Raw genomic sequence first — 13654 nt, 5'->3', positions numbered from 1 at the left:
ATATTTAAATTGAACTAAGAGTGTTTCATAGATTTGTTTCCTTATCAAAAAATAGAAGTAATGCTGCTCAGATAATAATTTTTCTGTCTACCAACAGTATTTAGAGTGCTAGAGGGTAGCACAATTAAATTTCAATTAATTCATAGACCTAATAAATGCATTAGTTTAGCACTTTACATACATTTTTATAGATATATTAGTTTATTTTAAACTAACTGAAAACTGTTGTTAGCTATTCACATTTGTAAATAAATATTTCTACTTCCCACCATTAGGCTGGATGATATCATTATTTCCTTCATCCACAAGGAACATGAATCATCCTTACTGGTCATAGCTTTGCTCTGTACATTAATGGATTCTCTCCAAGTCACATTAAAGCTGATCCTTAACCTTAAACTATGTCACTTTAAAAATTTTATGATAGTGTATGCAAAATTAAAGTGATAACAGTAGTGAGCTAAACAATGAACAAGTCAGGAAACATACTCCTTCTGAATAGTTCCTTGGTTATCCAGCTCTCAGTAAAACATAAGTAAGCTGATTCCCTGAATAGTTCATCAAAATGCATAAACAAAAAAATGATGAAGTAACATACAAACTATGGGTATGGTTATCACATTCAATTTCCTTTATAGTACACTTAAAACATGCTTATCATATAGAGGCCTTTTGAATCTACTTTTATTTTCCTGCTTAGGATGGTGGTAGGGTTGGGTTGAACTTGCTGTTACATGATGAAATGAATAAATCAGTGAGTTAGATCTTTTCATTGAACTGTACCAAATAGAACAGCATGTGAATGTGCAAGTAATCTTTGGTGAAGTATGGTGAACCTATCACAAGATGAACACTTACAGTTAGATAAAAGTCAGAACAGCTAATTGAGTAAAACAGCTTTCTTGGGTTAGGCTGACTGAGGTGGGGTTTACTAAAAGAGAGGTGGAATTTGTGCCTCATTCCCTGGATTAGAATTAACTAACAGCTAAGGCTCTTGTTTTATCAAATGATTCCTGATAAACACACATATACTTCGCAGCGGAGAAGTAGTGTGTTAAAGAAGTTATGAAAAAGAAAAGGAAACATTTTAAAAATAACATAACGTGATTGTCAATGTAATTGCTTTGTCACTGTTATGAGTGTTGCTGTCATCAAGGATTTGATTATCATTATTTCTTTCAATCAGGTTCGTATTTGGAGGACGTGTTGTTTTGAAGTTACATTTCGTGTTTGTCAACCGTTGTAAAGATAACAGGTTTCATTCATCAAACTGTTCACTACGCAAAACGCTACTCGTGAATGTAAAATGTTTAACGGGCATTCCCGGTATTAACTTGTGCTAAATGTAACATGGTGTGACGTAAGGGGAGCTGTCTGTAAAAAGGCAAGGAGGAATGTATTTTGAACGAAAGGGAAGAAGACAGCAAAGGAGCGGAAAAGTGAGAAGGAAAACTGTTTAAATAAAGAGCTAGGAAGGTGAATGGAAAGAAGTAGCCAGCGGTAAAGCAAGGAAGACTTCGTAATAAGGACGGTTCGGTGCACGTAGAAGGTGTAACAATAAGATTGTTAAGCCTTATGATAATGTTCCCGAATGGAGGATTTAGAGAGATGCACTGGGAGAAGTATAATCTGAACCTCTCTACAGTTTTGTTTATTTTCGGGTTGTAATGTTCATCAAATTTACGTATCATCTGGTCCAGTGGTGGACTGTGCATTTCACACCTAGGCCTTCAGTAGTGCTCCGTCTGAATGTGCGCGAGGATCTTGCGCTCAAAGCGTCTGCAGTGTGTTCAGTGACCTCGTAGAGTTCCTCATATCGGCTTCTATCCAATCAATGAGTCTGAGTATGGTGACGTTGCCGTACGCCTGCTAGAGGGCCCTACTGACACCAACTCAAATGTGATTGGTTGAAGCAACAGTTTAATCGACATTTATTATGTGTTAGAGGGCCTGCAGAACGGATTGTGAAGGCCTCTCTGCCTGGCAACAAATGATGGCTGAAATGTGATTGGTTAAATGCTTTAATGCAAAAATACATGTCTGGAAGCAGCACAACCATCGGAAAAGCTGTGAAAGGAAGCGGACAGACTATTTGGAATTATTTAACGAAATAATCTGACCTTAGTGTTTTCCTCTGCCTCCGGCATTGCACGTTCTGTGTATAATGTAAACTCGTCTTCCATGTTCTCCATGACTTCGCCAGGTCTTTAGCATTGAGGCTTTATACCCTGCGTCTTCTCATTAAACTTGTATCTCGCGAATATCTTGTGCGATCTTGCGATGTTCACAGCTTTATTTAATTTTAGCTCAGACCCTGCACTTAAAAGTTTCTCTTGCACTTTCACTGAGGGAGGGTTTCCGCAGTAGCTGCACTTAAGAATATGCTAAGCACAGTCCTTGACCCACAAACATTTACCTTATATGGGCAGGCGCTCAATTATGTGGGAGGCATGATGATGCGAGACGCAACTCCGCCTCATACGGCGACCGAGCTGCAGGCTATGGCCGTATACAGTATATGGACGAAAGTAGGTTCCAGTTATGACCGTTACGCATAGAATTTCGAAATGAAACCTGCCTAACTTTTGTAAGTAAGCTGTAAGGAATGAGCCTTTCAAATTTCAGCCTTCCACCTACACGGGAAGTTGGAGAATTAGTGATGAGTGAGTGAGTCAGTCAGTCAGTGAGGACTTTGCCTTTTATTAGTATAGATTCCTGATAAACACATATACACTTATGAGTGATTTAGATTTCTTTTTACCAACTTGCATTCTTTTATTTTACAAATAAATACAGAACATATGTCTTTTCTACATACTGCTACTCCTCTTATTTGGCAAATTCTATCTCTTGTAATTTTCTTATAGTTGCAAACAGCCCTGTCAGTATAATAGTCAGAGATAAGGAGTTGGAGAGGTTGTCCAATCTAGAAAAATTAACATTGTGGTTGTTACATCTTCTGGTTCGTTTATGTTACTTTCCTTGTAAATTACAACTATAGTTAGTAAAGATGTATCAAAAACACACTGTATCATTGACCCACAATTAAGATGTTTTCTGGATACAGTGGAACCTCGGTTTACGACCATAATTCGTTCCAAAACTCTGGTCGTAAACCGAATTGGTCATGAACCGAAGTAATTTCCCCCATAGGATTGTATGTAAATACAATTAATCCGTTCCAGACCAAATGAACTGTATGTAAATATACATATTTTTTAAAGATTTTTAAGCACAAATAGTTAATCAAACCGTGAACCGAGGTTCCACTGTATTTGTATCTCTAGTGGGATTTATTATGCCCTCAGTCTATAAACTACAATTGAGTGTTATGTGTTAAACTAAACAAATCAGCATTAAAGCTTAAGTCTTACTGGGCTTGTTTTGGAAAACTTTACAAATACAGTACACCCCCAAAATTCGCGGGGGTTATGTTCCTAGAGCACCCGCAAATTGTGAAAAACCATGAATTTTGGATGGGGAAAAAAAAGCATATTTTCATATTTTAAACCCTAAATATGCCCCCAAAACACTTTAATTACAAACTCAGCTTAATACATTACCTAAAAATAAAGAGTGTAAAGATAAACCTGTATACTGTACTGCTATGTCTCCTGTAGTGCTAGAATGTAAAATACCGATATTACCGCTATATGTACTGTAATTCATGCAAGCACTTTTTCATTGCCAGAAGCCTTAGACGGTGCAGCTCGTTTCAGCAGCATCTTGGGGCTTTAACCGTTAAACTGCCACATACTTTTGGGTTAATTCATCCCTGGATGCCAAATACTTTTTTGCTGCACTTTAAGTAAACATCAAAATTAACAAAGAAAAAGTGAAATTTTAATGGAACACATTTTTTTTTCATGCAAAGAGCATCAAAATTACTGCAGCACTGATCATTTTACACACTGCTAATGAACTGTAAAATCTATTTAAAAAAAAACTACTGGAACAATATGTACAAAGTGCAACTGACGCCATGTATGTAAATCACTGAGCCAACTGCACTTAAACTGGCTGTATGAAAGCACACAGAGGTAAGCGCTGATGCTTGAAGGCTAGTCTTAGTGCAGCTTGGGTCACAGAATTGCACACAAAAAAAGGATATTGTAGAGACAGGAACTTTATTCAAACTTTTCAAACAAAAGTCTCTTTCAGAAGTAAAAGGTGCTCAGCATGCAGTTAGTTAATGATTAAACAATAGACAAACATCATAGTAGCAGAGAATGTCTGGGGGAGGAGAGAGAAACAAAGCAATCAGCCAGAAAGGACAGGTACGGTTCAGGCTTTTAAGTAAGCATAGCGTCACTTGAGAAGCCGCAATTTATTTATTTATTGATTTATTTATTTTTATGGTGGAGATTCCAGCATTGACCCGACACGCACACTCACAAACAGAGACAAAAACAAAGCAAACCGGTATTCAAACAGCAAATAAAGAATGTAATTAAAACAAATGAAATAAGAAAACAAAGATACCACCCCTGTTCCCCTTACGGCGATTACACATCAAATTCAACAAAGCACAAACAAAACACACACAGTAAATCATGAAAAAGTTAATGAAAAACGGCAACAGATGAAATGTAATGATGAAAATAGATAGTCCAGAGGTTCGCACGTTGAATGGAAATGTACAGATAGCCCTACCAGCAGTTCCTGAAATGATGAAGATGAGTGGACAGGTTCAAGAGTGCTCCTTTCTTTGCAGAATGGCCATGAATCCACTTACAGCCCTCATGTACACAGACAGACAATCCAGACGCATGAAATGATCCAGGACAAAATTAATTACAAGTAACCCAACAGAAGGCAGACGGACAGGAACTTGAAACACAAATTACAAAAACTTTTTTTTTTTTTTGCTTTTGGTCACCAGCCCCCTTTTTAAAAGCCATGCTGACATCCTTTGACCTCAACAGCCCCAGCACCCTAAGCAGAAGACCAATTAGAGCCACTGCAGGGACTGCTGGGATTTGCAGTTTCAAATTCTATTGGCTACTTTCACTATCCCAAGTTGCGGTTTTCTCTACAGCTGCTTCCTGTTTTCCCTACAGTACAGTATTGCCACGAAAAAAGCCATAAAAATTGGGGAGGATATTTGCGGTTTCCACTAACAGTTATTAGTTAGGTTCTAAGGAAAAATCCACGAATGACTGAGGCCGCGAACTCTGAACCGCAATTTCGCGGGGTCTACTGTACAGTCTGAAGTGAAATCATTGAAAGTGCTACTTAGAAATGGACAAGCATTTGTGGTAACTTAAAGATGCCTTTGTGTGAGTTGGTGTGTGAGACAGTGACATAAAAATTGCTTTGACACATTGTTGTCTTCTTAATTTATATAAATAAAATCGTTATACCCTTTATTTGCCTTTAGAATTTTTCATCATCATTTAATGTTAATTATTAATTTTGCACACTGTTTCTCATTTGAACCCCTGGTCACATTTTATCTGTCAGTTTGTGTGTTTTTGCAGTGTCCAAAAATAATAATATTTTTAATCTTTTTTAATATTGACATTTTGCATGTAATGTAAACCTGAACCACACATTGCATTTCAAAAATTCCTTCTGGATGGGTGGTTGTAATTTGGAGACTTGGGGCTGTTAGGTGTAATGATGCATCACTCCAAAACAGCTGAATCACAGTTCATGAACTGGTTCTAAGGCTCAAAGCCACAACCACATTTCTCACATGGGCAACTGTATGTGGTGTATTCTAGGCCAGCAGCAGTATGAATCTGCATATATGTGCATCCAACAAAAAAATATTATTTCAGGAAGCTTTACTGTGATTCTAAATATCCTAACATTAAAAGTACAATAATCTTTAAATTTGAGCCTTGCAGTGAAGAAGCATGAAACATGAGTATAAGGACAGGAAGAAGTTGTTATTCTAGAGCAAAATAATTTTTTTGAACAAAGGGAACAAAACAATTCTTAAGATTAGATAATATGATGATGATAAGAGGAGAGAAACTGATAGTTATCAGAGTGGTTATTACATGCATGATCTGTAGATGTAGGCTGAATGGGTTCCAGGTATTAGATTTTATTTAAAGTTGTGGACTTTGAACCCGAACACAAACAGGCAGACACCGAATGTCCCAAAACACACGTTTTAATTCACTAAAACACAATGCACACACAATATAGTGCCCAATTCACCCTCAATGCAGTCTCTTTCTCTTCAGACTTCCTTCTGCCAGCTCCACTCCTCCCATCGCAAGCTCCATCCTCTGGCTCCCCGAATGGAGTAAGGCTGCCTCTCTTATACTTCACCCGGATGTGCTCCAGGTGCTTCCTGATGCTCTTCCGGCAACACTTCCTGGTGTGGCGGAAGTGCTGCCCTTGCACCTGGAAGCACTCTGGGCGTACCTGGTATCTTTTCCAGCAGCACTTCCTGGTGTGGCAGAAGTGCTGCCGTCCAGGGCTCCATAATTGTCCGGGCCCCCCTGTTGTTTATTCTTTTGGAACTTCAATTAATTGCAGTAGTTATTATGTTGACTAGTGTTGGATCAGTGAATTTCGCAAAAGCATTATTCGCAGAGCATTTGCTGCGTTGACGTTCGCCCTTGTTTGCCAAATTTACTGATCTTTTTTTTTTTTTAAAATACCAACACCGCATAATGCTTTGTGAGGCCAGTGCGCCATCCTCTGGAGATGTAACAGCCAACATTGATGGGAATGCCTCCGGGTATGTAATGCTGATCGTGTGCATCACAGACTCTGTAGGACGAGTTATCTGTGCTTATAGCCAAATGTCGCTATTCGAGTTCCATGTCAATATATGAGAAGGAGGCATGTTCCCTGTGCATACATAATAATAAGCTACGTGTAGATAAAAAACAAACCTTGAAGGGGCCTGACCACCCAGGCAGAGTAGTCTCCATGAAATAATAATGAAAGCTTTATTACTATTTACAAGACGTTTCTATCTTTTTTTTTTTAATAGAAGAAAAAGAACAAAGTACTAGCACAGACAGTTGGAGAGCCTTCAGCACGACTTCAAAAAATAGAACGAGCCAGCAGCTTTAATCATGACATACCACTTTGAATTTTCTGCCTTTAACAGAGCTATGTATTTTTTCTAACTTTCGACTACAATTTCGGCATTTGTGCTTTTTTTTGACATAATCTATGATTTCTGACTGCATTTTTTCTTCTTTGATCTGATGGAGGCACAGTGATGTAGTGGTTGGTACTGCTGCCACACAGCACAGGTCACCATTTTGGTCACAATAATCGGTCCATTTTAGTTGGCCGACGTTATCCTAGCCCTCAGTGACATTTTAAAGATGATTGCACTATTATAATCCAGTGAAATTTAGTTCAGATTATATATATAGTTAAATAGCATTCTATTTCCGATGAGACTCAAGTTCCTCATCACTTGCTACAAACCCCATAACACTGACTTGGTCTGCACACACCTGATGAAGGCTATATAGCTGAAACGTTACATCTCTAACCTTCTCTTCTTTTTTCCAGTGTGGGAATAACCTTTACCTTTTTCGTTTTGCAGATACATATTGAAACATTCCTTCACTAACCTGAGTCTTTACTTATTATTATAACGTACACAGCAATTTGCATTTTGTGTTATTTTAATGCCTCAAGTGCTGAGTTATATTTTGGAATTCAACAGTTTTTCAAACAGCTAAAGTGAGCAGGGTATAGTTTTGAATTAGATGGTTATATTTTGAGGCTTTAGCTCAGTACCTAAGAAAAATCAGCAAGGTTCTAAAAATACAGACATTCTTTCTAATTTCTAAGATGTAACAAACACAATGTAAATCAAACATTTTCTTCAATTATTGGACACAGTATGCATTGCTCTCTGTTGCTAAAATTAAATCTTCTGGTATTTTTTCCCCTTTTGCTTTTCCTGTTTATAGGGCAAATACATGCCCTTTCTGCAAAAAGAGGCAAAATAACAGGTACGAACAGATGGATTGCTTGCGTAGTAGTGGCATATGCATTGCTTTTAGTTGTTCTTTAACATAATGCTGCTGTTTTAATTGCAGTTTGGCTTGGCCTAGAGCTATTGCTAAAGGCTGGTCTTTTTGACATTCTATTTGACTGAATGTTGCTGTGTAGTCATGAGTTTGTATGCGTGTGTTTGTAAACTGTTGGGCTTGTTTGCAAAATTTTCTAGATTATTAAATTCTTCTTTTAAGAATGTAGATGAGCACCTTAATTATTAAAGTTAATTAATTCAGGTTGCCTCTACTAATTTCTTTTCATATTAGTGTAATTAAATAGTAATAAAAGATGCTCCAATCAGGGTTTTTTTTTTGCTTTTTTTTTAATTTTTTTTTTATTTTTTAGAGCTGATACTGATCACTGATTTCATGTTACAATAATTTCCTGTTTCCGATTTTTCTTTTTTTTTATACTTTTAAATTTTTTTACACTAAGCTCTTGTTTAAGTAGCCATGTGTAAGCCTTATATAGTGAAGTTACCCTTGGTATTTTTACTGCAGACTTCATGTTTATTTGTTCATTTATTGATTACCAAATTAAATTTTGCACCCTTATTGTTTGGTGACTATAAAAAAAAAACACTAAGATAAATAAAATCCCCTGATATTTTAATCAAATAGATACATAATAACATGTTTAACAAGCTTATAAGATAATAGTATTGTTTACTTAGCCATGAAGGCAAATGCTTTTCTGTTTGCTTTCTGTTATTTAAAATATGAGCTGCTGTACTAAACACATGCTTGCTCACTGTGAACACTCAGACAAGGAGTGGTGATTTTAATTAAATTATAAAATGAGAATTTCTGAACTCATTAAAGCAGCTTCTCTTTTGATTTCTCACAAAGACGCACATATCTGTAAATAGGACTCCCGTTCTTCCACTGCAAGTTTATCTAGTCTGCAGTCCGACTCTATGCACAGGACAAATGATCATATTTTTGTCAGTTTATTACTCCACTTTCTTTTCTGAAATCTGCCTGGTTGCTTTTTGTTTACAGGGAGTTCTGGCTACAAGCAGACATATACTCTTCCTAAAATAAAGTAGATCAGCAACTAATGACCATAAAGCATACAGAATTAGATGCTTAAAAATACAGTTTTTGACATCAGCCAATTTACAGATCACTGATCAAGTGATTTGTTGTGAAAATTGGACATTTTTGATCAGTGGTCGAATATTTGTAGCACTGCTTAATGCTAATTTAAAAGAAACATTTTTGTTTACTCAAACATACCAAATTCACCAAACATAACCGTTAAAACTTCACTGTTTATTAATATACAAGTCTAAGTTTTGTATAAAAGAATATTTAGCTAGTATCATTTTTGCTGCATAAAAATTTGAAAGTTTCATCAAATCATCACTTCTATGAAATATTGTATGTCAGAGATATTAGAATGATTAAGGAAGCGTGAGTTATATAAATGCTTACTTGGAGTTATTTCAGCTTTATTCTGTGAAAAATTCAAACACAATATTATAATTACAGAAAGTTTATTTGCACAATCTAGTTTTTTCAATTTAGACACGGTATGAAATTTTGGTTCTCTTCTATACAGGAAATAATCAGAGTTTCTTTCTACCGATTTTCAAGCTTTTTTTCCCTTCTCTCATTTTAGTGACTGACTTCTTATTTTTAGTAATCTTGTTGCTATATTTGTTTTTAACCTTTATGATGGAGTTTCTTGCCCCTTCTTTCACTGAGAACTTGTATGTTTAGAATCACTTTTAGAAATGAAAAATTGTTATAAAAAGCTTAAAACAAGAGTAGAAGAAAATGGCTTTACAGTAGCTGGATTGTTGTTGGGTTTGTAAGCAATGATGGTTCCTCTTTGGCTAAAAAGGATTATCTTCTGCTTGCACAAAGAATCCATACAGTTGATTAACAATATATACTTATGGTTTAGATAACTTCACTCTGTCATTTGCATGAATACATTCCATTTCGTAACTCTTCACTGTGGTCGGAATGTGAATCAAATTTGAAGTTGTCTTTTTTTGCATAAATTTGGCTGATCCTACATGCTTTTTGGCTACGTGCTATGCTAGTAAACATTCTGTGCATGTTTAAGCTCTAAAGTACATCAGCAGAGGCCATGAGGTAAGGTAGAAAATCATACTGTTAAACCTGGGACAAAATCTTGGGATGTTTTAGTGCACTTGCATACATCTTTGTGGTGAAATATTTTGGCTCAATATAAACACTCACTTCCAAGAATGCCTGTGCAAGACTAGCATGGTTTGTTTTCTAGAGGTTAAAAATATTAAAAAAGCATAGAATTGTATTTTTATTTATTATTAACTATACACTTTGTAGATGGTATGTTCTTATACAAACATAACCTATCTAAAACTAATTTATATACATTACACTGCTAAATTATAATTAATTTAATGGTAAATCATATATTTTCTTTTTTTTAAATTTACTTTAATTGATTTACAAGTTTCCTTACATTGCAAGTTATAGATAAGACAAACGAGCATTTTAAGGATTTCATCTAATAATTAATTCTAATAATTATGTTTAAATACCGGTTCTCCTACTCACTTAGAGACAGAAATGGAAGAGTTAGTAACCTTACCAGTATCTTTGAATGATTTGTACTAAAGGTTCAGTATGTGCTGTTAGTTGAGGGCAGCATTGATAACTTCTTGGCAGTTTTGAAATACTTTTAGGTTATTCCTCATAGATTAATGGGATTGTCTCTAATTTTTGGTAGAATAGGGCATAACTTTGTCATTGTCCAACAGTAGGTTGGTCTAGATTATTCTAATAGAGCAATAGACGTTACAAAAGGCATCCTAACATTATAGTATAAGTTATTACAATAAAATGTTCATTAAACATGAACATTCTATTAGATGTTACTCCTAATAATGGATCTAGGGTTTGCTGTGATTGCAAGGCTGTTTGATGGAGTGGCCTAGTAAACAGGGCATTAAAAGACACCTGTCACAAGTAGTGTATTGGATTGGGTAATTTCTGCCAGTTTGAACTGAGAAAAAAAAAATATGTCTGTGCTCATAGAGATTGATGCCATTAAATTGTCCCTCTGATTATTTCCACATGCACCATTTTGAAAGGACAAAGATCTTCAAATGCTACAGTGTAACTAAAAATAAAACCTGCACCACAAATTAACATGCAAGATTAAACATTTTGGGAAAGGGTTTTATTTTTATGAAACAATTGCCAGCCATAGGGGAAAAAGTTTTGATAAAAATTTGTAGCTGAGGAAATGTTCAAACGATACAAACATTATTAATATTCAAGTCTCTGAAGGTCTTAATACACCACCATTTTAGATTAAAGTCATATTTTGGTCTTAATACACCACCATTTTAGATTAAAGTCATATTTTAAGTAAGGTGGAAAAGTTTGATTATATCTTGAAGTGGCATAAGATTTCACAGTAACATGTAAAAACTAAACCACCAAGTATCTACTTTTTTGACAGTGGTTGGTAAAAGATAAGGCACTGAGCAGAACATTTAATGCAGAAGTATTGCAGAATTTCATCTTAGCATCTAGCCAAGCAAGATTTGAATTCCTTTTTGTGATTTCTTCCATATATATTCACTTCCCATACAAAGTAGTATAATTGAAAGAGGAGGCAGTTAAAGAAACATTTAAATGCAAGTATGTATTTCCGTGAAATAGTTTATTCTTGATCAAATAAATCTGAACTTCCAAAAATATTTTAGGTCTCATTTAAAAGGTTTGATAATCTTGAGAGCCAGTGATATTTATGCTACAAACTAAAATATACATAATGCTATAAATAAATAGCTCGATTTATTTTTTTCAAATGTGTGTTATGTTTCTAGTGATGGCAGGACCTCTGGGAACTCTGTTGCAACTAGTGTATAGATTACAATGAACAAGTATTGGAAATGTGATTGTTTATATCTGTGGTTGATAAATGCTGTTTGATCTTGAAAGTAGCAGAGAGAAGTACTTTCTTTATTCTGTTTGCAAAAATCTTGGCAAGAAATTGATACTGGTGCTTGGCTGACAAAATTGGTTTATAGAATGCATATTCTCATGGGATTTTCTTATTTCTCGGGCTAGACAGATAAGGATTTTTTAAGTAGGGCCTTTTTTCTGTCAGGCTAATATTGACAGACTTAATCTAACCTTTTTTTTTCTTTATAAAATGCTGCTGGATAGCCATCTGGGCCTGCAGCTTTTCAGCTTTGTAAGTATTTAACAGCTTCTGAAATTGCAGAATAAGTTAGACGATGGCTCGGCTTGTTTTTGCATGTTGCCTGGAGTTGTAGCATACAGTGGTGTGAAAAACAACTATTTGCCCCCTTCCTGATTTTTTATTCTTTTGCATGTTTGTCACACAAAATGTTTCTGATCATCAAACACATTTAACCATTAGTCAAATATAACACAAGTAAACACAAAATGCAGTTTTAAATGATGGTTTTATTATTTAGGGAGAAAAAATCCAAACCTACATGGCCCTGTGTGAAAAAGTAATTGCCCCTTGTTAAAAATAACCTAACTGTGGTGTATCACACCTGAGTTCAATTTCCGTAGCCACCCCCAGGCCTGATTACTGCCACACCTGTTTCAATCCAGAAATCACTTAAATAGGAGCTGCCTGACACAGAGAAGTAGACCAAAAGCACCTCAAAAGCTAGACATCATGCCAAGATCCAAAGAAATCCAGGAAAAAATGAGAACAGAAGTAACTGAGATCTATCAGTCTGATAAAGGTTATAAAGCCATTTCTAAAGCTTTGGGACTCCAGCGAACCACAGTGAGAGCCATTATCCACAAATGGCAAAAACATGGAACAGTGGTGAACCTTCCCAGGAGTGGCCGGCCGACCAAAATTACCCCAAGAGCGCAGAGACGACTCATCCGAGAGGTCACAAAAGACCCCAGGACAACGTCTAAAGAACTGCAGGACTCACTCGCCTCAATTAAGGTCAGTGTTCACAACTCCACCATAAGAAAAAGACTGGGCAAAAACGGCCTGCATGGCTGATTTCCAAGACGCAAACCACTGTTAAGCAAAAAGAACATTAGGGCTCGTCTCAATTTTGCTAAGAAACATCTCAATGATTGCCAAGACTTTTGGGAAAATACCTTGTGGACTGATGAGACAAAAGTTGAACTTTTTGGAAGGCAAATGTCCTGTTACATCTGGCGTAAAAGGAAAACAGCATTTCAGAAAAAGAACATCATACCAACAGTAAAATATGGTGGTGGTAGTGTGATGGTCTGGGGTTGTTTTGCTGCTTCAGGACCTGGAAGGCTTGCTGTGATAGATGGAACCATGAATTCTACTGTCTACCAAAAATCCTGAAGGAGAATGTCCGCCATCTGTTCGTCAACTCAAGCTGAAGCGATCTTGGGTGCTGCAACAGGACAATGACCCAAAACACACCAGCAAATCCACCTCTGAATGGCTGAAGAAAAACAAAATGAAGACTTTGGAGTAGCCTAGTCAAAGTCCTGACCTGAATCCAATTGAGATGCTATGGCATGACCTTAAAAAGGCGGTTCATGCTAGAAAACCCTCAAATAAAGCTGAATTACAACAATTCTGCAAAGATGAGTGGGCCAAAATTCCTCGAGCGCTGTAAAAGACTCATTGCAAGTTATCGCAAACGCTTGATTGCAGTTATTGCTACTAAGGG

General features: G+C 36.2%; 1 protein-coding gene across 2 annotated transcripts in view; it reads left to right on the top strand.

Moving 5' to 3' along the window:
- Window positions 1–13654, top strand: part of tapt1b (transmembrane anterior posterior transformation 1b) — an 82095-nt gene that overhangs the window by 19194 nt on the left and 49247 nt on the right. The window contains exon 4 of one of the 2 annotated variants that reach the window (XM_039751531.1): window positions 7902–7943. The exons of the other annotated variant lie outside the window; for it this stretch is intronic. Within the exon in view, the coding sequence (XP_039607465.1) occupies window positions 7902–7943 (42 nt within the window). The remainder of the gene's footprint in view (window positions 1–7901; window positions 7944–13654) is intronic. 2 annotated transcript variants of the gene reach the window in all.

The sequence above is a fragment of the Polypterus senegalus genome, chromosome 4 (genome assembly GCF_016835505.1).
Source record: "Polypterus senegalus isolate Bchr_013 chromosome 4, ASM1683550v1, whole genome shotgun sequence".
NCBI classification, from domain to species: domain Eukaryota; kingdom Metazoa; phylum Chordata; class Cladistia; order Polypteriformes; family Polypteridae; genus Polypterus; species Polypterus senegalus.
This window is presented reverse-complemented; position numbering and strand designations above follow the sequence as displayed.